The sequence below is a fragment of the Salmo salar genome, chromosome 19 (assembly GCF_965601325.2).
Source record: "Salmo salar chromosome 19, fSalSal1, whole genome shotgun sequence".
Lineage (NCBI taxonomy): Eukaryota > Metazoa > Chordata > Actinopteri > Salmoniformes > Salmonidae > Salmo > Salmo salar.
The window spans coordinates 76,086,105-76,113,317 of record NC_138309.1 but is presented as its reverse complement, the minus strand read 5'-3'; the positions used below and the strand labels follow the sequence as shown (position 1 = coordinate 76,113,317).

The 27,213-nt window shown below is 42.7% G+C and overlaps 1 protein-coding gene across 2 annotated transcripts in view; it reads left to right on the top strand.

Annotated features, from left to right (window-relative positions):
- The first annotated feature begins 13,182 nt into the window (after window positions 1-13,182).
- The window catches only part of LOC106579556 (LIM zinc-binding domain-containing Nebulette), a 78,632-nt gene continuing 64,601 nt past the window's right edge, over window positions 13,183-27,213 (top strand). The window contains exons 1-2 of one of the 2 annotated variants that reach the window (XM_045702701.2): window positions 13,183-13,523; window positions 15,183-15,277. In XM_045702701.2, coding sequence (XP_045558657.1) covers window positions 13,455-13,523; window positions 15,183-15,277 — 164 coding nt within the window. In that variant the 5' untranslated portion in view covers window positions 13,183-13,454. The remainder of the gene's footprint in view (window positions 13,524-15,182; window positions 15,278-27,213) is intronic. The other variant, XM_014159582.3, reaches the window with a different exon arrangement.

The window sequence follows — 27,213 nt, the reverse complement described above, 5'->3', positions numbered from 1 at the left end:
TTGTGAGCCAGCAGGCTTTTGCATGACAATAACCTGCTGACAAAATTTCATGACCGCAACAGCCCTACCCAGACACATCAAAGATACAGACGTCCTTCTGAACTGAGCTGCAGGACAGGAATAAAACTGCTCAGAGATGTTACCATGAGGCCATTGGTGATTTTAAAACAGTTACAGAGTTCAATGGATGAATGGTGAATGTGCAGGTAGAGTTACTGGGGTGCAAAGGAGCAAAATAAAATATATAAAAAAATAACTGTATAGGGATGAGGTAATTGGATGGGCTATTTACAGATGGGCTACGTACAGGTGCAGTGATTTGTGAGCTGCTCTGACAGCTGGTGCTTAAAGTTAGTGAGGGAGTTATGAGTCTCCAGCTTCAGTGATTTTTGCAATTCATTCTAATCATTGGCAGCAGAGAACTGGAAGGAAAGGTGGCCAAAGGAAGAATTGGCTTTGGGGGTGACCAGTGAAATATACCTGCTGGAGCGTGTGCTACAGGTGGTGCTGCTATGGTGACCAGTGAGCTGAGATAAGGCGGGGCTTTATCATGGTTGCATCATGGTATGGGTATGCTTGACATCGGCAATTACTTTGAAGTTATTTCAGGATAAAAAGAAACGGGATGGAGCTAAGCACAGGCAAAATCCTAGAGGAATTCCTTTCTTCAGTCTGCTTTACACCAGACACTGGGAGAGGAATTGACCTTTCAGCAGGACAAAAACCAACAACACAAGGCCAAATCTACACTGGAGTTGCTTACCAAGAAGACAGTGAATGTTCCTCAGTGGCCAAGTCACAGTTTTGACTTAAATCTGCTTGAATATCCATGGCAACACTTGAAAATTGTCTAGCCGTGATCCCCAACACCTTGACAGAGCTTGAAGAATTATGAAAATACATTGAACAAAAATATAAACACAACATGCAAAAATGTCAAAGATTTTACTGAGTTACAGTTCATATAAGGAAATCAGTCAATTGAAATAATTCCATTAGGCCCAAATCTATGTATTTCACATGACTGGGAATGCAGATATGCAAAGATACCTTTAAAACAAAAAGTCTGAAAAGGTTGGCAAAAAGTGGCATAGGCCCTCAAATCCCTTTTGTTTATTCCATGTGTAACTCTGTGTTGTTTTTGTCGCACTGCTTTGCTTTATCTTGGCCAGGTCGCAGTTGTAAATGAGAACTTGTTCTCAACTAGCCTACCTGGATAAATAAAGGTGAAATAAAAAATCCTCAAAACGTTCTACAGCTTTACCATTGAGAGCATTTTGACTGGCTTCATCAGTGCCTGGTATGGCCCTCGATCACATGGCGCTACGGAGGGTGGTGCGGACAGCTCAGTACATCACTGGGGCTGAGCTCCCTGCCATCCAGGACATCTATATGAGGTGGTGTGGTAGGAAAATCGTTAAAGACTCCAACCAGCCAAGCCATAGACTTTTTTTTTCTGCTTCCGCACGGCAAGCAATACCAGTGCATCAAGTCTGGCACCAACAGGCTCTTGAACAGCTTCTATCCCCAAGCAATGAGATAGATAAATAGCTAACAAAGTAGCTACATGGACTGTGTTAACCTTGTAACTTTATTGACCTTTTTATTTTTGCACTGTCTCTATGCACACACACACACACACACTCAATCATCTGATCACTCACACATAATATGCACATACATTTATACTGACTGTACACACACACACACACACACACACACACACACTCACATACAAGCTGCTGCTACTCTGTTTATCTTACATCCTGTTGCCTAGTCACCTTACCCCTATACATATCTACCTCCATCACTGCAGTATCCCTGCACATTGTAAATATTGTATTGGAACTGACCCTTTATATAGTATGCTTACTTACAAACTGTGTTCTTATTTATTTTTACTTTTTTTCTTCTAGTATTACGTTATTGATCATTGAATTGTTGGGTTTTGAGTTTCCAATAAAGGCATTTCACTGTACTTGTGCATGTGACATAAAAACTTGAAACTTGACCACAATTTGACTCTTGCAGTGTGACATCTCCTACGCATAGAGTTGATCAGGCTGTTGATTGTGGCCTGTGGAATGTTGTCCCACCCCTCTTCAATGGCTGTGAGAAGATTCTGGATATTGGTGGGAACTGGAACACGCTGTCGTACACGTCGAACCAGAGCATCCCAAACATGCTCAATGGGTGACATGTCTGGTGAGTATGCAGGCCATGGAAGAACTGGGACATTTTTAGCTTCAAGGATTTGTGGACAGATCTTTGCGACATGGGGCCGTGCATTATCATGCTTAAACGTGAGGTGTTGGTGATGGATGAATTGCACGACAATGGGCCTCAGGATCTTGTAACGGTCTCTCTATGACGGTTTCTGACAGTTTGTGCAGAAATTATTTGGTTGTGCAAACCCACAGTTTCATCAGCTGTCTGGTTGGCTGGTCTCAGCAGGGGAAGAAACCGGATGTGGAGCTCCTAGGCTGGCGTGGTTACACTGTGCCTAAAATGACGTTGGAGGCGGTTTATGGTAGATAAATTAACATTAAATTCTCTGGCAACAGCATGCCAATCGCACGCTCCCTTAGAACTTGAGATATCTGTGGCATTGTGTTGTGTGATAAAACTGCACATTGTAGAGTGGCCTTTTATTGTCCCCAGCACAAGGTGCACCTCTGTAATGATCATGCTGTTTAATCAGTTTCTTGATATGCCACATCTGTCAGGTGGATGGATTATCTTGGCGAAGGTGAAATGCTCACTAACAGGGATGTAAACACATTTGTGCACAACATTTTTGAGAAATAAGATATTTGTGCGTATGGAACATTTCTGTGATATTTTAATTTATCTCATGAAACATGGGACCAACACTTTACATGCTTCATTTATATTTATGTAATGGACTAATATTGCACAACACAGTTGTATAAAGCTTTTAGGGTGGGTTGCACCCACATGGCTTAAATTAATCTATGATTAGAGCTAATGTAGGTTTTGTAAATCTAGGTTTATAATTAAGCAGAGCTTTGTTGTACTACTTAATTTGTATTAATTTAAATTCCTCAGGTAGGTCATCCTCAGTCTCCTGCCAAAGTTATACAGAACTGCTACTGCAATAATGATTGTCAGTGTAGTGTCCATCTTCGTGCGGAGCCCCTCCTGTAGGCACTGTAATATTTTTTTCCACACTCCAAAAACTCTATGAGACATCTTTTCAGGATATGAGATGTGTTGTATTCTCTCTTTTCAGATGTCTGGCGGTTTAAAAAGGGAGTGCTAAGGTACCCACGACAGGCATATCCATTGTCACGGAATAGTTCTCCATTCTCGCCACCAGGGTTGGGAATAGGAATGTGTGTACAGTCTATTGCCCCTAGTACACCTGGGAATCTAGCTGTCTTGTAAAATCCAGCTGCTGTTTCCTCTGTAGGATTGAACCTTATGTATTGATTCTTCAGACTGGCAATAGCACTGGACACTCTGACTCCAATCCTGCAAACGGTTGACTTGTGAAATCCAAAAAGGTCCCCATCCACCATCTGGAAACATCCAGTTGCATAGAACCGTAGGGCCACGACGAGCTGATGTAGTGGGGGTACAGCCTCGTTCCTATCACTCCCATGGTTCATGGTTTGTCCAACATTTCTTTTCAGTTGCATAACAGAGTCCTTGGAGAAGCAGTATCTCCTTGAAAACTCATCATTATCATAAAATTCAACAGGATTTAACCTGTCTCTAATTATTCTCTGAGGAACTCTGACGTTTTGGTCTCCCGCAGTAGATATGCTGCCATTTTGGCAGTTAAACCATATCAAGTGGCAGTTTAGAATTCATCTCCAATCTAAATGTATATTCATTTTTTTTTATTGAGCAACAGGCGTAAAATGTATCTAGGTTTAAAGTGAAAACTAAACTTATATTAGAGGAAGGATTTAATTTAACTATGATTAATTTAAAACTAAGTTTAACATTTGGTGCAACACGATTAATAGATTAACCTTGATTTAACCCAGTTTAAGAGTTAATCCATGTTGGTGCAAGCCACCCTTAGAAATGTACCTAAAAAGGCTCACACCTGTAATTGCTGCCAAAGATGTTTCTGACATGTATTGACTCAGGATATAACCCCACCCACTTTGCCAAAGCACAGCCCCCACACCACTAGAGGGATGTCTCCAACCACCAATTTCCCGTCCTAAGACAAGGCCGAGTATAGCCCACAAAGATCTCCGCCACGGCACAACCCAAGGGGGGGGGCGCCAACCCAGACAGGAAGACCACGTCAGTGACTCAGCCCACTCAAGTGACGCACCCCTCCCATGGACGGCATGGAAGAACACCAGTACGCCAGTGACTCAGCCCCTGTAATAGGGTTAGAGGCAGAGAATCCCAGTGGAGAGAGGGGAACCAGCAAGGCAGAGACAGCAAGGGCGGTTCGTTGCTCCAGCCTTTCCGCTCACCTTCACACTCCTGGGCCAGACTATACTTAATCATAGGACCTACTGAAGAGATAAGTCTTCAGTAAAGACTTAAAGGTTGAGACTGAGTCTGCGTCTCTCACATGGGTAGGCAGACCATTCCATAAAAATGGAGCTCTATAGGAGAAAGCCCTACCTCCAGCCGTTTGCTTAGAAATTCTAGGGACAATTAGGAGGCCTGCGTCTTGTGACCGTAGTGTACGTGTAGGTATGTACGGCAGGACCAAATCGGAAAGATAGGTAGGAGCAAGCCCATGTAATGCTTTGTAGGTTAGCAGTAAAACCTTGAAATCAGCCCTTGCCTTAACAGGAAGCCAGTGTAGGGAGGCTAGCACTGGAGTAATATGATCCAATTTTTTGGTTCTAGTCAGGATTCTAGCAGCCGTATTTAGCACTAACTGAAGTTTATTTAGTGCTTTATCCGGGTAGCCGGAAAGTAGAGCATTGCAGTAGTCCAGCCTAGAAGTAACAAAAGCATGGATTAATTTTTCTGCGTCATTTTTGGACAGAAAGTTTCAGATTTTTGCAATGTTACGTAGATGGAAAAAAGCTGTCCTTGAAACAGTCTTGATATGTTCTTCAAAAGAGAGATCAGGGTCCAGAGTAACACCGAGGTCCTTCACAGTTTTATTTGAGACGACTGTACAACCATCCAGATTAATTGTCAGATTCAACAGAAGATCTCTTTGTTTCTTGGGACCTAGAACAAGCATCTCTGTTTTGTCCGAGTTTAAAAGTAGAAAGTTTGCAGCCATCCACTTCTTTAGAAAGATAAAATTACCCTTGTAAAAGATGAGCTACCAGTCTGTCAAATGCATGTTATCTTGTAATAGCAAAGACGTCCTTTTTAAATAGTACGCACAGTTGGTGCTGGACAGACCAAAAGACCTTAGACATACACAAAGAAGAGATTGCAGAAGGCAAAAGATTCATACGCTATTTAATGTGTTTTTATAGTGGTAACGTAACAATAATTTTTGCCCAAGCAAAAGGCTAGTCAAGGTCTACAGTGGGAGGGGGCAGAGAAGAAACAAGGATTTTTGTAACTGACTGAACCAATCAAGTGTAATTCCCACTGCGTTCGGACCAGCCGGGGAAAGGGTGTCATCGTATGGTATTTATACCGTTCTACAGCGTCGACGTTTTGGGTAATGGTTACAGACTGTATTATTAGCACATCGTGTGTAGAATTAGATGTTTTCACGTTTCATTTTTACGCTCTTACGTAATTTATGTTTAACTGCATGTTAGGAATGCGTTTGCAAACACAAGCATACAGCCGTGTTGCACGCTGGGAATTAAGTTGAATATTCATGAGCTGAAAAAATACAAGCGTTTGTATTGGCTAGTAAAGTAAATTGGCGAAATACAAATTTTGTTTCGTTGTTAGTGGGGATAAGTTGACGGCTTGACCTATAGATATGGTTCTGGGTCCAGTTAGTTTTTGTTAGATTTAATGCAGGCAAATATTTGAGTATATATTGCTTTTCTGAAGTTAGTATTACAAGGTGTGTGATAATATACATATCCGTCTATGCAAGTTACGTGAAACCCGTTACTTCTATTTTCCAAAAGACCAAATCAAATTGTGTAGAGAACGGATTGGGGTCACTATCAAGCACTCCTCACTGACAATCAATCGTATGAACCCACTGCAATCTGACCCGTCGAGAGTCCAATGCTTTGCCATGCTTATTTGTAAATGGACATGGGACGCATATAGTTCGTTTTTAGTCATGGTTGGTGAAATTGTAAAAACCAGTATGGAAACGACATATTTGTTCCACCATTGCATTTAGTACAATTATTGCTAGCTGAAATTGATACTATATTTTTTGGAAATATTTGTGATCTATTTGGAGAACTTGGCAGTGCATTAGAAATAGGCCCCTATCATAGACAGCCGAGACATCATAAGGCACACGTTTAATTTAATAGCAGAACAGACTTCGTGAACTATCACAATGAATTCCCAACTTTTTTACTAGTTTTCCCGAGATATATAAATAAGAAGATGCCGTATTTGAGCTGTTGAACCAAACAGATAATGTAGCCGACTGACGTATACGATGTATCAGACTCAATTATTTTACCATTATCAGCCACTCGGGAGCGCACCACGACCGTGTCATTTCTGAGAACACTGGTTTCTAGCGTCTCTGGCATTATCACTATCATGGGCTACAGTGCTGTGTGATGAGTCAAATTAAAAATTAACATCATAGAAACAGAAGGCTTAAAATAATATAGGGATAGACTTTTGCTTTGCCTTGATTTTAAATAGGTTATTTTATACAATCTTAGTAGGCCCTTGCCATGCTGCGTCCTCTTCCATGGCTTGGATCCTGCTGCCTGTTACAATCAATAGGCCTATCTATTCCTCAATAACCTCTATTTACCATAACACTTCATTGATTGACTTCTGCTCTTATGTCACTTTAGGACCTCACAGGATTAATCTTGTCTACCAGCCTGTTCTCTCTCTGTCGAACCGTCTGGTTTCTCCACTACTATTAATTAACCATGTTGACCAATCAATCAGCTCTGGTCCCAGAGACCCACAAGGTGTTGAAGGCTTTTTTTCCAGCCCAGCCCTAAAATAACTGATTTGCCGCAAAAAGGCCTGCATGTCACATATTTCTGTAGGATTATTCTGTAGGATTATACCATCTGATGACAGACAGCGAGCCTTTACTGTACCAGTGAATTACGGTGACCTCGTCTTCTGTGATGCATCACTATATTATGAGCTGTGATGTGGACATAAATTGGAGTTGTGTGACATTGTATGGTTGGACTAGTGTCATAAGAAAGATCCAATGTATATTCCATGATTGCAGATGACTGATGAGCATTTTATTATCCCCACCAGACATAGTCCACAAAAGGATCATTAATTTGATTCTGCTGCACGAAGACGTGTCCCTGCAGTACTTCATCCTAGCGATGGAGTTTGTCATCAGAGAAGGTGGAGTTTGTTTTTCTTCTGGATCCTGCTGGAGAGCTACTGGGTAAGTAAGCTTTTGCTTCAACCCCATCATTACACACCTCGTTAACGCTAATCAAGGTTCTAATGAGCAGTAGAATCAGGTGTCCTAGCTAAGGGTTGGGGAGAAAGCTTGCAGAAAGGTACCTCTTCAGAAGGAGGGATGGGTAAACCTAGACTACACATTTCATTAATCTGAGAAGTTGTGGTGTAGGCCTATTAAGATTATATGAAAAAGTGTTAAAATCGACACCACTTTCATGCAAGTCCTAACTAATCACTGTGATTTATTTTCTCAGTGGAAGCTAATGAATGTCATGCTTAAAGATAAGGGTGACTTCATCTGCTCGTGGGAAATGGGGAAGTGGGAAGTCCGACATGAATGTGTTCACCTGCCTTTGAAGTCCGAAAAATAAGATTGTAGCTAGATAGCTAAAAAATAAAGTTAGCTAGCTTGCTTAAACTAGCAACATTCTCCATATTGATAAGGTTGCAATTGTCAAATGATTTGTTGTCATCTTTTGGTTTAAAGGATAAAAGGTCAGTGGTGAAACGTCACAACTCGGCAACTTGAGTAGGGTAACAGCATTTTCTCAGAGTTTCTCACTTGGAGGTCGTTCAAGTGAAATTTACAACGTGGAACGTGTGTTCCACGACGCGCTAGCAGAGTTGAACTGACCTTCCACGGAGTTGCATTATTTTCCAAATAACGCACAGGGCCTCAAGAAATAGACTTGCTAGTTTAGCTAACAAACCCATTATGAAAATCAAATTCAACAATGCCAATAATGTTTTCAACTGCCAAACTATACCTTTGCTATTACAATAATTTTATACATGTATATATTTTTATTTTATTTATATACATATACAGTACCAGTCAAAAGTGTGGATGCACCTACTTATTCAAGGGTTTTTCTTTATTTTTACTATTTTCTACATTGTAGAATAATAGTGAAGACATCAAAACTATGAAAAAAAAGCTAATCAAAATATATTTTTTATTTGAGATTTTTCAAAGTAGCCAACCTTTGCCTTGATGACAGCTTTGCACACTCTTGGTATTCTCTCAACCAGCTTCATGAGGTAGTCACCTGGAATGCTTTTCCAACAGTCTTGAAGGAGTTCCCACATATGCTGAGCACTTGTTGGCTGCTTTTCCTTCACTCTGCAGTCCAAGTCATCCCAAACCATCTCAATTGGGTTGAGGTTGGGTGATTGTGGAGGCCAGGTCATCTCATGCAGCACTCCATCACTCTCCTTCTTGGTCAAGTAGTCCTTACACAGCCCGGAGGTATGTTTTGGGTCATTGTCCTGTTGAAAAACAGGTGATAGTCCCACTAATTCCAAATCAGATGGGATGGCATATTGCTGCAGAATACTCTGGTAGCCATGCTGGTTAAGTGTGCCTTGAATTCTAAGTAAATCACTGACAGTGTCACCAGCAAAGCACCCCTACACCATCACCCTACCTCCTTCATGCTTCACGGTGGGAACCACACATGCGGAGATCATCTGTTCACCTACTCTACGTCTCAGAAAGACAAGGCTGTTGGAACCAAACATGTCAAATTTGGACTAATCAGACCAAAGGACAGATTTCCACCGGTCTAATGTCCATTGCTCCTGTTTCTTGGCCCAAGCAAGTCTCTTCTTCTAATTGGTGTCCTTTTTGCAGAAATTCGACCATGAAGGCCTGATTTCATGCGGTCTCCTCAGACACATTGCAGCATCAACTGTTCAGTTACTCTGTGAAGCATTTATTTCGGCTGCAATCTGAGTTGCAGTTAATTGGCGATGTCTGAGGCTGGTAACTCTAATGAACTTCTCTGCATCAGAGGTAACTCTGGGTCTTCCTTTCCTGTGGCGGTCCTCATGAGAGGCAGTTTCATCATAGCGCCTTTTGGTTTTTGTGACTGCACTTGAAGAAACTTTCAAAGTTCATGACATTTTCTGGATTGACTGACCTTCATGTCTTAAAGTAAAGATGGACTGTCATTTCTCTTTGCTTATTTGAGCTGTTCTTATTTATATATATATATATATATATATATATATATATATATATATATATATATATATATATATATACATATATATATATATATATATATATATATATATATATATATATATATACATACGTGGCCTATATAAGTCAGTAAAAAAAAGAAATGTCCCATTTTCAGGACCCTGTCTTTCAAAGATAATTCGTAAAAATCCAAATAACTTCACATATCTTCATTGTAAAGGGTTTAAACACTGTTTCCCATGCTTGTTCAATGAACCATAAACAATTAATGAACATGCACCTGTGGAACGGTCGTTAAGACACTAACTGCTTACAGATGGTAGGCAATTAAGGTCACAGTTATGAAAACTTAGGACACTAAAAAGGCCTTTCTACTGACTCTGAAAAACACCAAAAGAAAGATGTCCAGGGTCCCTGCTCATCTGCGTGAACATGCTTTAGGCATGCTGCAAGGAGGCATGAGGACTGCAGATGTGGCCAGGGCAATAAATTGCAATGTCCGTACTGTGAGACGCCTAAGACAGCGCTACAGGGAGACAGGACAAACAGCTGATCGTCCTCGCAGTGGCAGGCCACGTGTAAAAACACCTGCACAGGATCGGTACATCAGAACATCACACCTGTGGGACAGGTACAGGATGGCAACAACAACTGCCCGAGTTACACCAGGAATGCACAATCCCTCCATCAGTGGTCAGACTGTCCGCAATAGGCTGAGAGAGGCTGGACTGAGGGCTTGTAGGCCTGTTGTGAGGCAGGTCCTCACCAGACATCACTGGCAAACAACGTCGCCTATGGGCACAATCCCACCGCCGCTGGACCAGATAGGACTGGCAAAAAGTGCTCTTCACTGATGAGTCGCGGTTTTGTCTCACAAGGGGTGATGGTCGGATTCGCATTTATCGTCGAAGGAATGAGCGTTACACCGAGGCCTGTACTCTGGAGCGGGATCGATTTGGAGGTGGAGGGTCCGTCATGCTCTGTAACGCTGTTCGTTACAGGGAAGACATTCTCCTTCCTCATGTGGTACCCTTCCTGCAGGCTCATCCTGACATGACCCTCGAGCATGACAATGCTACCAGCCGTACTGCTCGTTCTGTGTGTGATTTCCCGCAAGACAGGAATGTCAGTGTTCTGCCATGGCCAGTGAAGAGCCTGGATCTCAATCCCATTGAGCACATCTGGGACCTGTTGGATTGGTGGGTGAGGGCTAGGGCCCTTCCCCCTAGAAATGTCCGGGAACTTGCAGGTGCCTTGGTGGAAGAGTGGGGTAACATCTCACAGCAAGAGCTGACAAATCTGGTGCAGTCCATGAGGAGAAGATGCACCAGATACTGACTGCTACTTTTGATTTTGACCCCCCCCCCCCCCCCCCCCAATTGTTCAGGGACACATTATTCCATTTCTGTTAGTGACATGTCTGTGGAACTTGTTCAGTTTATCTCAGTTCAGTTTATGTCTGTTGTTGACTCTTGTTATGTTCATACAAATATTTGCACATGTTAAGTTTGATGAAAATAAATGCAGTTGACAGTGAGAGGGCGTTTTCTTTTTTTTGCTGCAGTTTATGCGTGTGTGTACCACCCCTACCTTGTCACAACACAACTCATTGGCTCAAATGCATTAAAAAGGAAAGAAATTCCACAGCGTAATTTTTAACAAGGCACACCTGTTCATTGAAATGCATTCCTGGTGACTACCTCAGTAAGCTGGTTGAGAGAATGCCAATTGTGTGCAAAGCTGTCATCAAGGCAAAAGGTGGCAGCTTAGAAGAATCTCAAATATAAATATATTTTGATTTGTTTAACACTTTTTTGGTTACTTCATAGTTTTGATGTCTTCACTATTATTCTACAATGTAAAAAATAAAGAAAAATCCTGGAATGAGTAGGTGTGTCCAAACTTTTGACTGGTACTGATAGTATTCAGACTCTTTTCTATGAGACTTGAAATTGAGCTCAGGTGCACAGGTGGACTCCAATCACCTGGGGTAAATTCAATTGATTGGACATGATTGTGTCGAGTCACAGATCTGGGGAAGGCTACCAAAACATTTCTGCAGCATTAAAGGTCCCCAAGAACACAGGGGCCTCCATCATTCTTAAATGGAAGAAGTTTGGAACCACCAAGACTCTTCCTAGAGCTGTCCACCCAGCTGAACTGAGCAATCGGGGGAGAAGGGCTTTGGTCAGGGAGGTGACCAAGAACCCGATGGTCACTCTGACAGAGCCCTAGAGTTCCTCTGTGGTGATGGGAGAAACTTCCAGAAGGACAACCATCTCTGCAGCACGCCACAAATCAGGCCTTTATGGTAGAGTGATCAGATGGAAGCCAGTCCTCAGTAAAAGGCACATGACAGCCTGCTTGGAGTTTGCCAAAAGGCACCTAAAGACTCTCAGACCATGAGAAACAAGATTCTCTGGCCTGATGAAACCAAGATTGAACTGTTTGGAGAGACCTGAAAATAGCTGTGCAGCAACACTCCCCATCCAACCTGACAGAGCTTGAGAGGATTTGCAGAGAATAATGGGAGAAACTCCCCAAATACACGTGTACCAAGCTTGTAGCATCATACCCAAGAGGACTTGATGCTGTAATTGCTGCCAAAGGTGCTTCAACAAAGTACTGAGTAAAGGGTCTGAATACTTATGTAAATCATTTACATTTTATTTATTTTTAAAAACCTGTTTTTTTGCTTTTTCGCTATGGGGTATTATTGTGTGTCGATTGACAAGCAAAAAAAGGCCAAATTAATCAATTTCAGAATAAGGCAGTAACAAAATGTGGAAAAAGTCAAGGGTTCTGAATACTTTCCAAAGCCACTGTGTTCCTCTTGTCCAGATGTGTTACTGCCGTGTGAATAGTGATGCCATCTTCCGAGGATCGGTTGGCGCGGTAGGGAAATTGGAGTGGGTCCAGTGTGCCTGGCATGCACTCCCCAAATGATTGAAACACAGGCCGAACCTCTATTTCCCATAACACTTCATTGATTGACTGCTGCTGTTATGTCACTTCAGGACAGACCTCTGGGGTGGAAATGGTTTGCAGTCGACCATAATGAGAGAGTGAGTCATTTGGTATGGGTATTGTGCTGAAAATGCTTTTAAGATGGGAAATTATTGCAAATTACAAATGCACATGGGGATGCACACACACTTTTTCAGGTGGTTTGTTGTGATTGGGATTTCTAGATCTATGTGTGTGCATGTGGTCGTGCCTATATTTCAGCTCATCCTCGGGATGGGATCCTTTTGATCTTCTTCCCACTGAATTTGTTATGTAATGCTGCCAGTCTCTTTGTCTTCACACAAATTACCATGGGACATTTTCTGCCTGTGCTCATCTTTCAGTTGTGCTGCTGGTCCACATATTTAGGATTGCCACTGATGATGGAAACAAGGATGGTTCTACAGAGAATTAGGAGTCTTTTTTTAAATGAAAAGATTGCAAAGTGAAGGAGCCTTTCATGTGATGCTTGGTCTTTGACACAACGTAAACAAGTCAACATTGCTTATCTTTTGTTGCCTACGACAACAATTTTAGCCTATCCATCAGCTTTCAACGGTACATTCAATTGAATAGGCTTATGTTGAATTTCATTTGCTGCCTAGTTTGGCCTCTCGCTCTCTCTCTCTCTCTCTCTCTCTCTCTCAAATATAAAGAATGCAGGAACATCATGTGGTCTTGGCTTGGCGCTGTCGCTGAATCAAACAGCTTGGATCGTGGTAGGTGCTGTGTCACACAAGCAGCCACAGCTTACGTCTGTTCAATTGTAATGCGGCATCCACTCAGGACAGGGTAGTGACTGTGCGAACTCTGAGAGACGCGCTACTTTCTTTATTTCTACGGACTTGACCTCGGGATGTGAAGTAAAGCTGTTACCAGATTTCAAAGAACTATTTGCACACTAATACATTTGATTTATTGTCGCGGGGAATAAGACGCATATTTGAAAATGAACCCTCCGTGTGCGCGCTGTGGGAAAATTGTCTATCCGACGGAGAAAGTCAACTGCCTTGACAAGGTGAGATTATCACAATTTCAATGCACTCTTATGATTATGTCTATATCAGAATTAACTGCGCTGTATTTCAGCAGCCTGTTGGTGGATTTTTTAAAACTTTGATTCAAACTTCTCTTTGGCCACATAGTCTAATTTTACAGAACAGCGAGTGCACTGCTAAGCACAAAACCATAATAGCCAACATTTGACTATACCAAAAGTTCGTTTTTTTGTGTGGTTTTGTTTAGCTTGTGTTACTCTCATGATATGTGTATTATAATGGCATATCTATTGTAGTATACACTCAGAAAAAGGGTTCCATCTCCTATGGGGACAGCTGAAGAACCCTTTTAGGTTCTAGATAGCACCTTTTTTCCTATGAGTGTAGGAGGATATTGAGCATCATATTGATGATGTAGCGTCATATTGACATGGCAAGGGGATGGGATAGCCTACAAGTTTACCCTTTATCCCCTGAAGGACATATTCTCAGATTTGCTCAATAGGGAATGACTGGCATTTTCTTGTGTGTGATCCTTTCATTTTTTACCTGCTCGTCCTTTTTGTGCACTTGACCAACATATGCATTCTGGTTTATGGTTGAATATGGCCTACAACTAGTTAATGATCGATTAATAGCCACTTTGCATTCTTTTTCTCTGTCAGACCTAGGTCTATACTACTACTACTACTACTACTACTACTACTACTACTACTACTACTACTACTACTATTACCGTTTTTAATAATAGAAAGGTCCTTTAGGAGTGAGCGCCTTATGTCGAAGTTGTCAAAGCCCAACCCCTTAATTTAACTTAGTGTTTAAGTCCCTGGTCAATGTTTGAACTCCAGGAAGTTCCTCAATAGAAATGATTACCCAAGCCAGAGAACACAGTAAACCATCAACCCTTGGCTCTACTTTTTCCGCAGGCCTGCCCATTACCTAAACCCCAAACCCTGGTCCTGGCCATATGGCCCTATGGAACCCATGTGGCCCACTTTCTGAGGACGTCACACACACATTACATCACGCACATGCAATCCACGTGAACACATCATGGGCACTGAATACTGTATGCCACCCATCCAAACAAATCCATGGCTGAAACGCCAGTGGACAGTCGTAGCACCGGTATATCTGCAACCAAATGCATGGCCTATTGTAGGCCAACAGCTCAGAACCCTATACATCAGAAACATAAATTCTTAGTAAAATTATTTACTCAATTTAGAATCAGTAATTTCCACAGAATGAGTTGAAATAGATAACCTTTGTTTAATTAATAAACCTTTCTTCTTGAGGACCTTATTAATTCACAAACTGGTCGTTTTTGTTTAAAATCCCCTTGGTTGTGATAATAGAAATCTGGAATATCGGTCATCTCTGCGCCTCCCAGCTAACTGAGGGGCGGCAGGTTGCCTAGTGGTTAGAGCGTTGGGCCGGTAACCAAAAGGTTTCTAGAGCAAATCCCCGAGCTGACAAGGTAAAAATCTGTCGTTCTGCCCCTGAACAAGGCAGTTAACCCAGTGTTCCTAGACCGTCATTGTAAATAAGAATTTGTTCTTAACTAACTTGCCTAGTTAAATAAAAAAGAACAGCCATTCATTCACAATGATTAGATTTGAGCACCAGTGCAAGGTCAAACTGACTTGAAATATAATTTGTGTTTTCTTTTCCAGAATTGGCATAAAGGATGCTTCCACTGCGAGGTGTGTAAGATGACTCTGAACATGAAGAACTACAAAGGCTACGATAAGAAGCCCTACTGCAATGCGTGAGTGTCGCTGCTATAGCTAATTATTTGCTTTGGTTTTAGGGCTTGTCAGGGGTCTTAAAGAGTTTTGTTGATTAAGTGGAGATGTAGAGTATGTAGAGAATGGACACATGGGAATTAATGGGCAATGCATGTATAGTGTAGGTGATTTGGAATCATGCTCTCGGAATGAGGTGCGCCTGCCTGACACTTTGTCGCCCTCGGATGCTGAGGGTGTCCTCTTGGTCTAATAGTTAAGGCGTTGGGTTGGTGAGCTTGAAACCCAGGTTCGATTCCCACCGGTTACACATGAACATAAAAAAATGGAGGTGAGTCAAGATGAGAATTTCCTAAAAAGTCAGTGTTACAGTACAGGGGAGCTAGTTCATGCATGTGAGAGAAAAGGCACTGTCCTCGTCTCCAAAGCCTGGGTGATGTACCAGTAATCTCAGGCTTGTTACTTCTGAAACACACACATGACGTGTCTGGTTTTCCCTGGCTCTTTTTTAGGGCAAAGCTCTCAGATGAGAAATAAAAGAGTAGGCTGGAGACTGGCCTGTTGCATAGAACAACATGGGAACTAGGGCCTTCTATCAGAGAGCACAACAAGTCTATTTCAGTCCCCCAGCATGAAAGGAGATGGAGAGCCAATGCTTCTGCCTAGTTTTCTGCTTTGTGTTTCTCTTTACCATTCAAAAAAACAGCCCTTGGCTTATAACAGGCTCTTGTAGCACACGATTCATACAGGGAGGGAGGGAGGGAGGGAGGGAAGGGAGGGAGGGAGGGAGGGAGGGAGGGAGGGAGGGAGGGATGGTAGAGAGGGAAAGAGGGATGGATAGAGGGATGGATGGATATATACACACACACAATTACAGGAGTGCAATTACTGTTTCTTCTTTCTATATAAAGCACAGCCCATGTGCTTGGTTACCTCTACCAAGCTCTGGTTCAGAACTGCAGGGTTACCTCTACCAAGCTCTGGTTCAGAACTGCAGGGTTACCTCTACCAAGCTCTGGTTCAGAACTGCAGGGTTACCTCTACCAAGCTCTGGTTCAGAACTGCAGGGTTACCTCTACCAAGCTCTGGTTCAGAACTGCAGGGTTACCTCTACCAAGCTCTGGTTCAGAACTGCAGGGTTACCTCTACCAAGCTCTGGTTCAGAACTGCAGGGTTACCTCTACCAAGCTCTGGTTCAGAACTGCAGGGTTACCTCTACCAAGCTCTGGTTCAGAACTGCAGGGTTACCTCTACCAAGCTCTGGTTCAGAACTGCAGGGTTACCTCTACCAAGCTCTGGTTCAGAACTGCAGGGTTACCTCTACCAAGCTCTGGTTCAGAACTGCAGGGTTACCTCTACCAAGCTCTTGTTCAGAACTGCAGGGAAGGGGAGTATACACGCCCACTTAGCTGAACAAGTGTGGGTGAGATTAAGGGTCAGATTCTGATGCTAGTGTGGAAGTGTGGATGTATAGTGCAGTTTGTTCAAGAAGAACACCTCCAGCATTTCAATAACATTTTAAAGTGAATTTAATCTGCTGTCCTTGTATTGTTATTGATAGGATTGTATGTAAAGGTGGTCCATACCACTCTTGCCAATGAGCTGATTCAATGTAGCCTTCATTTGAACAATATATAAGGCATAGACAATATATATTTGCTGTATTATCAGTACAGACACACAGTAGAAATGCCCAAACTGTTTTTCATCAAAAGTCTTGTTTCATGTCATTTCAACATATTTGTTTAGAGAAGTCCCCAAGAAAAGACTGTGTTATAGAGCCATACAGGTGAGTGTACCAAAACACAGCCTCTAAGTCTGCAAACAGAACACACGTTGTCCTACCCTCCTCACACACCCTGTAGCATTTACTTTATGGCTGCTTTGGGTGAAAATGACCCTGACTTTTAGGGCCATAAAGCTGTTTCTTCTCCCAGTGGGGGAGACTAATACAATGTAGCCTTTGTTTCAACCAAGCCCATCTATTTAATTATGATACTATACCTCTCCATAGCCTCTAGATGCCTTTAGTGCTCTGACCGTATTCCCTACGTGACGGGGCCAATAGAAAGATCATAGCAACGGATGTTGAACTGTGCCTGAAAACAAACAAACGTTTGTGTATGGCTGTGCATGTTTGAAAAATGGCACACACTTTGTCATGGTGATTAGTATCAGTGAAATGAAGGTGTTCCTCAATATGTTGGAGTGGTTCACTCTTTTAAACACCGCCCCCACGCTTTCCAAACCTTGGGTCAGTACCTTAAAGGTTCTTATAATAACCAAGGTTCTTTGGACTCTCTCTCTCTCTCTCTCTCTCTCTCTCTCTCTCTCTCTCTCTCTCTCTCTCTCTCTCTCTCTCTCTCTCTCTCTCTCTCTCTCTCTCTCTCTTTTACTCACTCTTTCACTCTCTGAAACTTTTGGGAAAAAGTAATGCTACTTAGCCTTTGACCTTCAGGGTAAAGCTTCTCTTCCAGAGTCTCGGGACAGAATCTACTAAGTTGCAAGAATATATGCTTTTCCCACTGGCTTCCTCTGTGTCTAGGTATTATAAACCCTTGGTTTCTCCAGTATCTCCCTGTATGCATGCATATGTTATATGTCTGTTGCATTTTAGGTCATGATGGGTTGTAATAAACTCTCAAATCTTACAGGTTGTGCATTGCATTTACATTTTCAACATATTTTAGTCTTATACTGAGTGACTAACAGTCAGTCCTGGGTTGGTATGAGACCCAGGAGTCACTCACTCCAGAGTTCACCTCCGCTTAATCGTAGGTCAAGGAATACTGCGAGGTCAATTACATGTCAGGGGATGAGAAAATATTTCATCTGCCATTCCTGGCTCTTTTAAATGAAGCTGTGTGACACTGAGTTCCCAGTTCATCATTCATATTTAAGCATCCACTCCTGCATAGCGTTATTGCAGTGTAGAGGAAGGCTTATGTTCAGTCATGCCAATTCCATCTTTTAAATGCAAATTTCTCTAAAATATTTATATTTAATTACCATCTCTTTTTAAGTTAGAATAATTAGATCATGTTATTTAATCTGACTTCTCAATAGAAAGTGGTGATGCAAAGATAAATCCCATTTCCAAGTCTGTCTGGTGTACTGTGCCTTATAGTTTTAAACCAAAACAAATATTGTATTTCCATAATATATTTATATTTAATGTCTACAGAATACCATAACTCTACCATATGAGGCAGTGATAGATGTGAATATCAATTGTATGAGAATGGTGACGATGACATGAGTGATTTTCAACTACTGCCATTGAGGGATATGACAAATGCCCCAAAAGCTAAGTAGCATTTCAAATTCCATTGTTCACCACACATACAGGGGTTGACAATGCAATTTGTCATGCAGACAAGAGATATGAGGGAATCTTATGTAACGCTCTGACTAATCTTTTATGAGAGAACCCAGAGCTGAAAAGCTGTGAAAAGGCAGAGATCTGAAGCAGAGTATCTTTTAGAGACGATATGCTCCAGAATGTTATGCATGAATAGTTATACAAATGAAAGCAAAACCATTAGTTATGTGTTGCATCGAAGCATGTGATTTTGACCTAATTAGGTATTTGATCAAATACAGCCAAGTTGCTCTTTATTTATTTGATATTATCCCCCCAACCTCTGTCACAAAGCGTTCCTGCTGCACAAGAGGTGCATCTCAATAGTCAAAAGAGTCATCCTCCACCCATCTCTTTTCCTCTACTTATTAAACTAACATGCTGCTAAATGGAATATATATTATTATTATATATTATAACATCAAAGAATGAGACAGGTGAAAGCGATTTCCAGGTCATTCCATTCTAGCATCCTCCATATTGCTATACAACTATCTTTTCAGATCAACAAAGATGAAGGAAAGGAGACGAGGAGAGAAAGCCACTTAACACAATTGAGAAACACCTGGGAACTAACAGAAGTACCAGTGAAGTGATGGCTGAGCTCAATGGCTGAGCTCAATGATCAGAGCGCTATATAATAGAGTGCTGTATCGTGTTCATTTGGATTACTGAGGCCTGAGCTCATTAAAGCGACACCTAACGCAAAACCATCCAACAGCCCAGAAAACATCAGAGACGCAGCCTCAGCGCTCTACTATCTGTGTGAAATTCGAGAAAACAGGTGACTAGCAAAACATTGAAAAGGAAGGCATAGGGGCTTTGCCGCAAGGGTTTGAAAATGAGTTTTTTTGATCTACATATGTAGAATCAAAATTTGACCAGTTTCTCACAGCAGGAAAATAATCCTGCAGTGTCAGGAAATGTAAATTATTTTGTGGATAATAATTAATGGACATTTTTGTAGGGGTTGATATATTTTTTGTTTGGGCAAATCAAGTCTGACATTTTTAAAGTGGAAATTACAAACTTTTAGAAGCCTTTTTGAACCTTGAATACAGTACAAGGTTGCATTTCTTGCTGTGCAGGAAATCTCCTTCAACAATAGGGTGATCAAATTAAGATACTAATCAAATCAAATCAAATTTATTTTTATATAGCCCTTCGTACATCAGCTGATATTCTCAAAGTGCTGTACAGAAACCCAGCCTAAAACCCCAAACAGCAAGCAAAGCATGTGAAAGAAGCACGGTGGCTAGGAAAAACTCCCTAGGAAAAACTCCCTAGAAAGGCCAAAAACCTAGGAAGAAACCTAGAGAGGAACCAGGCTATGAGGGGTGGCCAGTCCTCTTCTGGCTGTGCAGGGTGGATATTATAACAGAACATGGTCAAAATGTTAAAATGTTAAAATGTTCATAAATGACCAGCATGGTCAAATAATAATAATCATAGTAGTTGTCGAGGGTGCAACAAGCACGTCCGGTGAACAGGTCAGGGTTCCATAGCCGCAGGCAGAACAGTTGAAACTGGAGCAGCAGCACGGCCAGGTGGACTGGGGACAGCAAGGAGTCATCATACCAGGTAGTCCTGAGGCATGGTCCTAGGGCTCAGGTCCTCCGAGAGAAAGACAGAAAGAGAGAAAGAGAGAATTAGAGAGAGCATATTTAAATACACACAGGACACCGGATAAGACAAGAGAAATACTCCAGATGTAACAGACTGACCCTAGCCCCCCGACACATAAACTACTGCAGCATAAATACTGGAGGCTGAGACAGGAGGGATCAGAAGACACTGTGGCCCCATCCGATGATACCCCCGGACAGGGCCAAACAACTGTATGATGGGATTTAACATTGCAGCTTGTTTCTGATGGGAAAGGTTAGTTCATTTAATGTTGTGTTAATTTATTCTGCTGACCGCAGGTCTAAATGTCTAAACTAATGTCTTAAAAAGGGAGAAGGAACCGAATGGCAAACTTGCAGGTAAATCTTGCATTAATGGCAGTGAGAGTTTTTTTTAATTCTGATATTTATTTTTTTACCCTTTTTCTCCCCAATGTCGTGGTATCCAATTGGGAGTTACAGTCTTGTCTCATCGCTGCAACTCCCGTACGGACTCGGGAGAGGTGAAGGTCGAGAGCTGTGCGTCCTCCGAAACACAACCCAACCAAGCCAAACTGCTTCTTGACACAATGCTCACTTAACCTGGAAGCCAGCTGCACCAATGTGACGGAGGAAACTCTGTACACCTGGCCACCGTGTCAGCGTGCACTGTGCCCGGCCAGCCACAATGGGACAAGGACATCCCTGCCAGTCAAACCCTCCCCTAACCCGGACAACGCTGGGTCGATTGTGCGCCGCCCCATGGGTCTCCTGGTCGCGGCCGGCTGCAACAGAGCCTGGATTCGAACCCAGAATCTCTAATGGCATAGCTAGCACTGCGATCCATGCCTTAGACCACTTTGCCACTCGGGAGGCCCCGGCAGTAAGAGTTGTGTGTCAATGAATTGAGTAAGTGCAGATCTCACCCTCGCAAGGCTGCCGGCCAAGACGGCATCCCTAGCCGCGTCCTCAGAGCATGCCCAGACCAGCTGGCTGGTGTGTTCACGGACATATTCAATCAATCCTTATCCCAGTCTGCTGTGCCCACATGTTTCAAGATGGCCACCATTGTTCCTGTTCCGAAGATAGCTTAGGTAACTGAACTAAATGACTATCGCCCCGTAGAACTCACTTCTGTCATCATGAAGTGCTTTGAGAGACTAGTCAAGGATCATATCACCTCCACCCTACCTGACACACTGGACCCACTCCAATTTTCTTACCGCCCCAATAGGTCCACAGACGACGCAATCGCCATCACACTGCACACTGCCCTATCCCACCTGGACAAGAGGAATAACTATGTAAGAATGAGTTTGGAGGGAACCATAGTACCCTCCAAACTCGTCATTAACCTCGAGACCCTGGGTCTCGATCCCACCCTGTGCAACTGGATCCTGGACTTTCTGACGGGCCGCCCCCAGGTGATGAGGGTAGGAAACAACATCTCCACCCCGCTGATCCTCAACACTGGGGCCCCACAAGGGTGCGTTCTCACCCCTCTCCTGTACTCCCTGTTCACCCATGACTACGTGGCCATGCACGCCTCCAACTCAATCATCAAGTTTGCAGACGGCACTACAGTGGTAGGCTTGATTACCAACAACGATGAGACGGCCTACAGGGAGGAGGTGAGGGCCCTCAGAGGGTGGTGTCAGGAAAATAACCTCTCACTCAAAATCAACAAAACAAAGGAGATAATTGTGGACTTCAGGAAACAGCACCACATCGACGAGACAGTAGTGAAGAAGGTGGAAAGTTTTAAGTTCCTCGGCATACACATCACAGACAAACTGAAATGGTCCACCCACACAGACAGCGTGGTGAAGAAGGTGCAACAGCGCCTCTTCAACCTCAGGAGGCTGAAGAAATTTGGCTTGTCACCTAAAACACTCACAAACTTTTAAAGATGCACAATCGAGAGCATCCTGTCGGGCTGTATCACCGCCTGGTACGGCAACTGCTCCGCCCACAACCTCAATGCTCTCCAGAGGGTAGTGCGGTCTGCACAACGCATCACCCGGGCAAACTACCTGCCCTCCAGGACACCTACAGCACCCGATGTCACAGGAAGGCCCAAAAAGATCATCAAGGACAACAACCACCCGAGCCACTGCCTGTTCACCCCGCTATCATCCAGAAGGCAAGGTCAGAACAGGTGCATCAAAGCTGGGATCGAGAGACTGAAAAACAGCTTCTATCTCAAGGCCATCAGACTGTTAAACAGCCATCACTAACATTGAGTGGCTGCTGCCAACATAGACTCAAATCTCTGGCCACTTAAATACCTTTTAAATCCATTTATTACTAGTCATTTTAATAACACCACAATAATGTCTACATATTCTACATTACTTATGTCATATGTATATATTGTGTTCTATACCATCTACTGCATCTTGCCTATGCCGCACTGGCCATCGCTCATCCATGTATTTATATGTACATATTCTTATTCATCCCTTTACATTTGTGTGTATAAGGTAGTGTAATGAACACGATGGGAGACAGAGAGCTGGTTTCAAGCGCAGGGCACAGCAGGTGTTTATTGTAAAGGACCACAGGAGGAGGAAGGTAGCTGGGTCCAGGGCCAGGCAGAAGATTATACACAGGAGGAGGCAGGTAGCTGGGTCCAATGGCAGACAGAAGGTCATACACAGGGGTCCAAAAAGGCAACAGTACAGGCAGGGAAAAGGCTAGTAACGTTGTCTGGGAGATCCAATAAAGTACAGGCAGGAAATGGGCAAAAGGCGTGAGGCAGGCAAAAACTATCATACACAGGAGGAATAAATTACAGGAAAACCAGCGCTCTGAATAGAAGTGTGTCACAAAACAAACAATTCCTCACAATGATGGGGTGCAAAGAACTGAACTAAATAGTGTGTGATAATGACATACAGGTGTGTGAACAGGTGATCAGAATTCAGGTGATTGGGATCTGGAGAGTGAGCTGCGTTCAGGGATCTATGCGTTTGAGAGTGTGAGTTGGAAAGTGGGCAGGAGAGTGAGCTGCGTTCAGGGGATCTATGCATTTGAGAGTGTGTTGGAAGCAGACGTACAGGTAGTCGTTCTGAATGTGTTAGATTACTTGTTAGATATTACTGCACTGTCGGAACTAGAAGCACAAGCATTTCGCTACACTCGCATTAACATCTGCTAACCATGTGTATGTGACCAATAAAATGTGATTTGATTTGAAGATTTGGCCCAGAATGTCCAAGATAATGTCATGTCACCACCCGTACTGGCTGCTCCGGTAGACCTAGTAGTGTCATTTAGAATAAGCCTCTCGGCTAGGCCTGTATGAATAGCGAACATCCTTCTCTGTGGCTTTCAAAGGGGAACACTGGCAAACATGTACAGAATCTGGAATGTTAAATCCCATCATATAGAAAGTATATATCATATAATTTTTTTGTTTAATATAAATTTATTCAAATCAACAAAGTCTCAGTTAACAGTATTAGCTAAGGTGCCTTTAATGATGATGATGCAGTCTTAACAATGAATAGCCAACCCATTATCACAGATTATTGTGAAATAGACACAAATTGCTTATTGGAAATTTGTGACAGGCAGTACACGATTTTGTATACAGTGAATTTCAATCACAATTTAATTTGACCCTTTTTAAAATAGATTTCTCAAGTAATTTCCATCAGTGTAAGTGAAAAGAACCCTATTTATAACCCCCCCCCCCCCCCTTTCTCTCTCTCGCTGCAACTGCTGAGGTTGTGATGTGCTGTACTGTAAGGGAAAGGATGTACTCAGCCGGCACCAAGGGCAAGATGGATTATTCAGTGAAAGTCTTCATTTTAACCTCTTATCTCAGAGTAAATCAGCCCAAAACAGCTTTTAATCACCTCGACAGCCGTGCAGATAATTATAGGTCTCTCTGGCTCCCCAAAGCTTTTCTGTAAAGTAATTACATTAAACTGTTTTTATCCTTTTGGGTACGTTACTGTACCTTGTTAGCCTCAAGAAGAGAGCCTGTCTACGAAAAAACTGGACATTTTAAAACTTGACATGATGCACCACAGGTTGTCATTTTATCTGTGGGAATACATGGTTTTTGAAATGGCCATAAACCTACTCTATAGATGGAGTGGGGATATTTAAGGGGAAGTTCATACTCTGATGAAGGCTCTTTAGCAAACAACTTGGTCAAATAGAAACCCACATAACGAAGAAATTAGTGTATGCCATTTTCTTATTCATTTGCATAAGTGGAGGTCCTGAGATGTGTCTGTTTTGGGGGTCATCGCCAGGATGAGATGCTGTTGTAGAACATATGGACTAGCACAGAGTAGCGATAGCTCCAGAGTAGACCTGTCCTGTCAGGGGGAATGGTCTGACTCAGGGGCCAGGGATCCACCCTGATTTGGGACACACACATTTGCTGGCTATAAGCCTGATGGGATATAATACATGTTATATGTAATGTACAGTCTACAGAGTGGCTGAGGCAGAAGTAGGGCAGTAGAGGCATAGTCCTCCCTTGGTCCATTCTATCTACAATGGACCCTATACAGTACAATCCCACCAGACAATGTAGAGTTTTTTTTCACAATAGTGTTTTTTGAGCATTAGCCTGCATTCCTGCTTGGTGAAATACCACTCAGGCAGTATAACATTCAGGAGGATTACTGTCTGTAGTGTCCACGTTTTTGTGTTGAGGTTAGGTACACAGCTGGCAGTTTAAAACCTTTTACAGCAGTGGGCTAAATCAGGGTCTTGGTAGTCATAAACAAATCTACTTTGAAACAAAAGTATACACCTCACACATAGTTATGGGATAAAAGAAGAAGACCTGTACCATGTCAGATATAGAGTTGAGATGTATTACATGTTGAGTTTGCACCTCAGTCTTACTCTTCATATACATCACAGAAGAAAAACTGTTTCACATAGAAACACCGGATTTTCTGCGGGTTAAAAAAATCCATAATATTAGAATTATAAGTAATATTATTTATGATAAACATGAAAAATATGATTCATATTCCACCCATGAGGCAACTAGGTCATGTGACGGCAGGAAAGGGCTACAAGTCCTTGTCGATAGCTGATGAGAGGAAAGACGATGCTCTGGCCTTTCTAAAACGACACTTGGAGCTGACCCCATGTTTATTCCGCTTGGCTGAGCATCACACAACTGACGAGAGGGGTTCACTTGTAAGAGGAGTAGAAAGAGAGCATCTTGAACGGACGGATTTATCTGGAGTAGACACGTCCTTGGGAGGTTTTATTTCAGCCGCTAGAAGCATACAGAGGGTGACTGGTCAGGATGGATGTGAAAGTCATATTCCATACATGCGATAACAGCATTAAGATCGTAATAAGCTGTTTCAGCGTGCACAGTCACAGAACAGCCAAGAGAGGGAGAGCACAGATTTAGCCTGTTAGGGATCCAATTAATTCAGCATTGCTTAACAAGGTATGGATGATGGTTTTGGTGTACATGCATTTATTTGTGTGTGTGTGTGTGTGTGTGTGTGTGTGTGTGTGTGTGTGTGTGTGTGTGTGTGTGTGTGTGTGTGTGTGTGTGTGTGTGTGTGTGTGTGTGTGTGTGTGTGTGTGTGTGTGTGTGTGTGTGTGTGTTCAAAAATGAACATTAAGAGCGATGGCTATCTGTCGCTTCCTCTGTTATCTCCCAGCAGGCCAAGGGAACAGGAAGTTGGAACCCCCAAGTTGGACATCAAAGCAACCATTGTTTCTCTTTCACATAGGAAAACAAAACATCCAAGAATAAGACCAACCTAGTGCTACTGCAGACTGGGAGGGTCACCCACAGACAGCATGATAATGCCACAGTAACATTTAAACAATGCCCTCCACATCGGTCATCACAATCCGGCAGCCTCAGAGCATTGTAAATCTCTGCCGTTTCACCCGAAGGATAAAGAAACTTTCAACGTGAACAGGATGTCTCCCGAGTGTGTTATTGGAAACATTGTTTGGAAGGACATGGGGGTTATATTTAGGCCTGACGCTCATGTGAGAACCAAATGTTTCAGTCATGTAAACCAAGCGGTTTTGGATCGGTTTCTGTCTTACCAGGGGGGATGCAAAGACCCATTTAGCCATTTCTCATTTACTCAGTGTTGATTTGATTTATTTATTTACCAGGGATTATTAGCGCAAGCATTGAAGTCTAAATGTATAACATTATCCGATTGAAGCGGTGCGTTTTGTGCAATTAGCTGAAACACCCCTCCAGTGCCAATTATCAACAAGAGTAATGAACTTGTAGATTATGACGCACAGTTTTTACGTGTTGGAGATGAGAAATACACTGAGTATGCAAAACATTAAGAATACCCGTATGTATCAAGAATGCCTAGTGGTTAGAGCGTTGGACTAGTAACCGAAAGGTTGCAAGTTCAAATCCCCGAACTGACAAGGTACAAATCTGTCGTTCTGCCCCTGAACAAGGCAGTTAACCCACTGTTCCTAGGCCGTCATTGAAAATAAGAATTTGTTCTTAACTGACTTGCCTTGTTAAATAAAGGTAAAAATAAATAAAAAATGATCCACCACCCAATGGACATCCAGCCAACTTGACACAACTGTGGGAAGCATTGGAGTCAATGTGGGCCAGCATCCCTGTGGAAACTTTTGGACACCTTGTAGGGTCCATGCCCTGATGAATTGAGGCTGTTCGAAGGGGAAGGGGGCGGAGACGCAAACCCAAGGTGTTGGGTCCTGGGCAGAGGTAGACGGGTTTCCCGATTGGTTTATATCTAGTAGCAGGCTTATTCATGACTGCAGCTTGGCACTGCTACACACACACACACACACACACACACACACACACACACACACACACAGAGTTGAGTATTGAGTCAGCCCTGGTAGATGGATGACCTCGAGACAGAGGAAAAGACAGACACTAGGAGAGAGTGACTCTGGAGTGAGCAGCACCCAGTCAACAACAGCAGCCCACATTGATCCAAACTCCTCTAATTAGACCACACACACACACACACACACA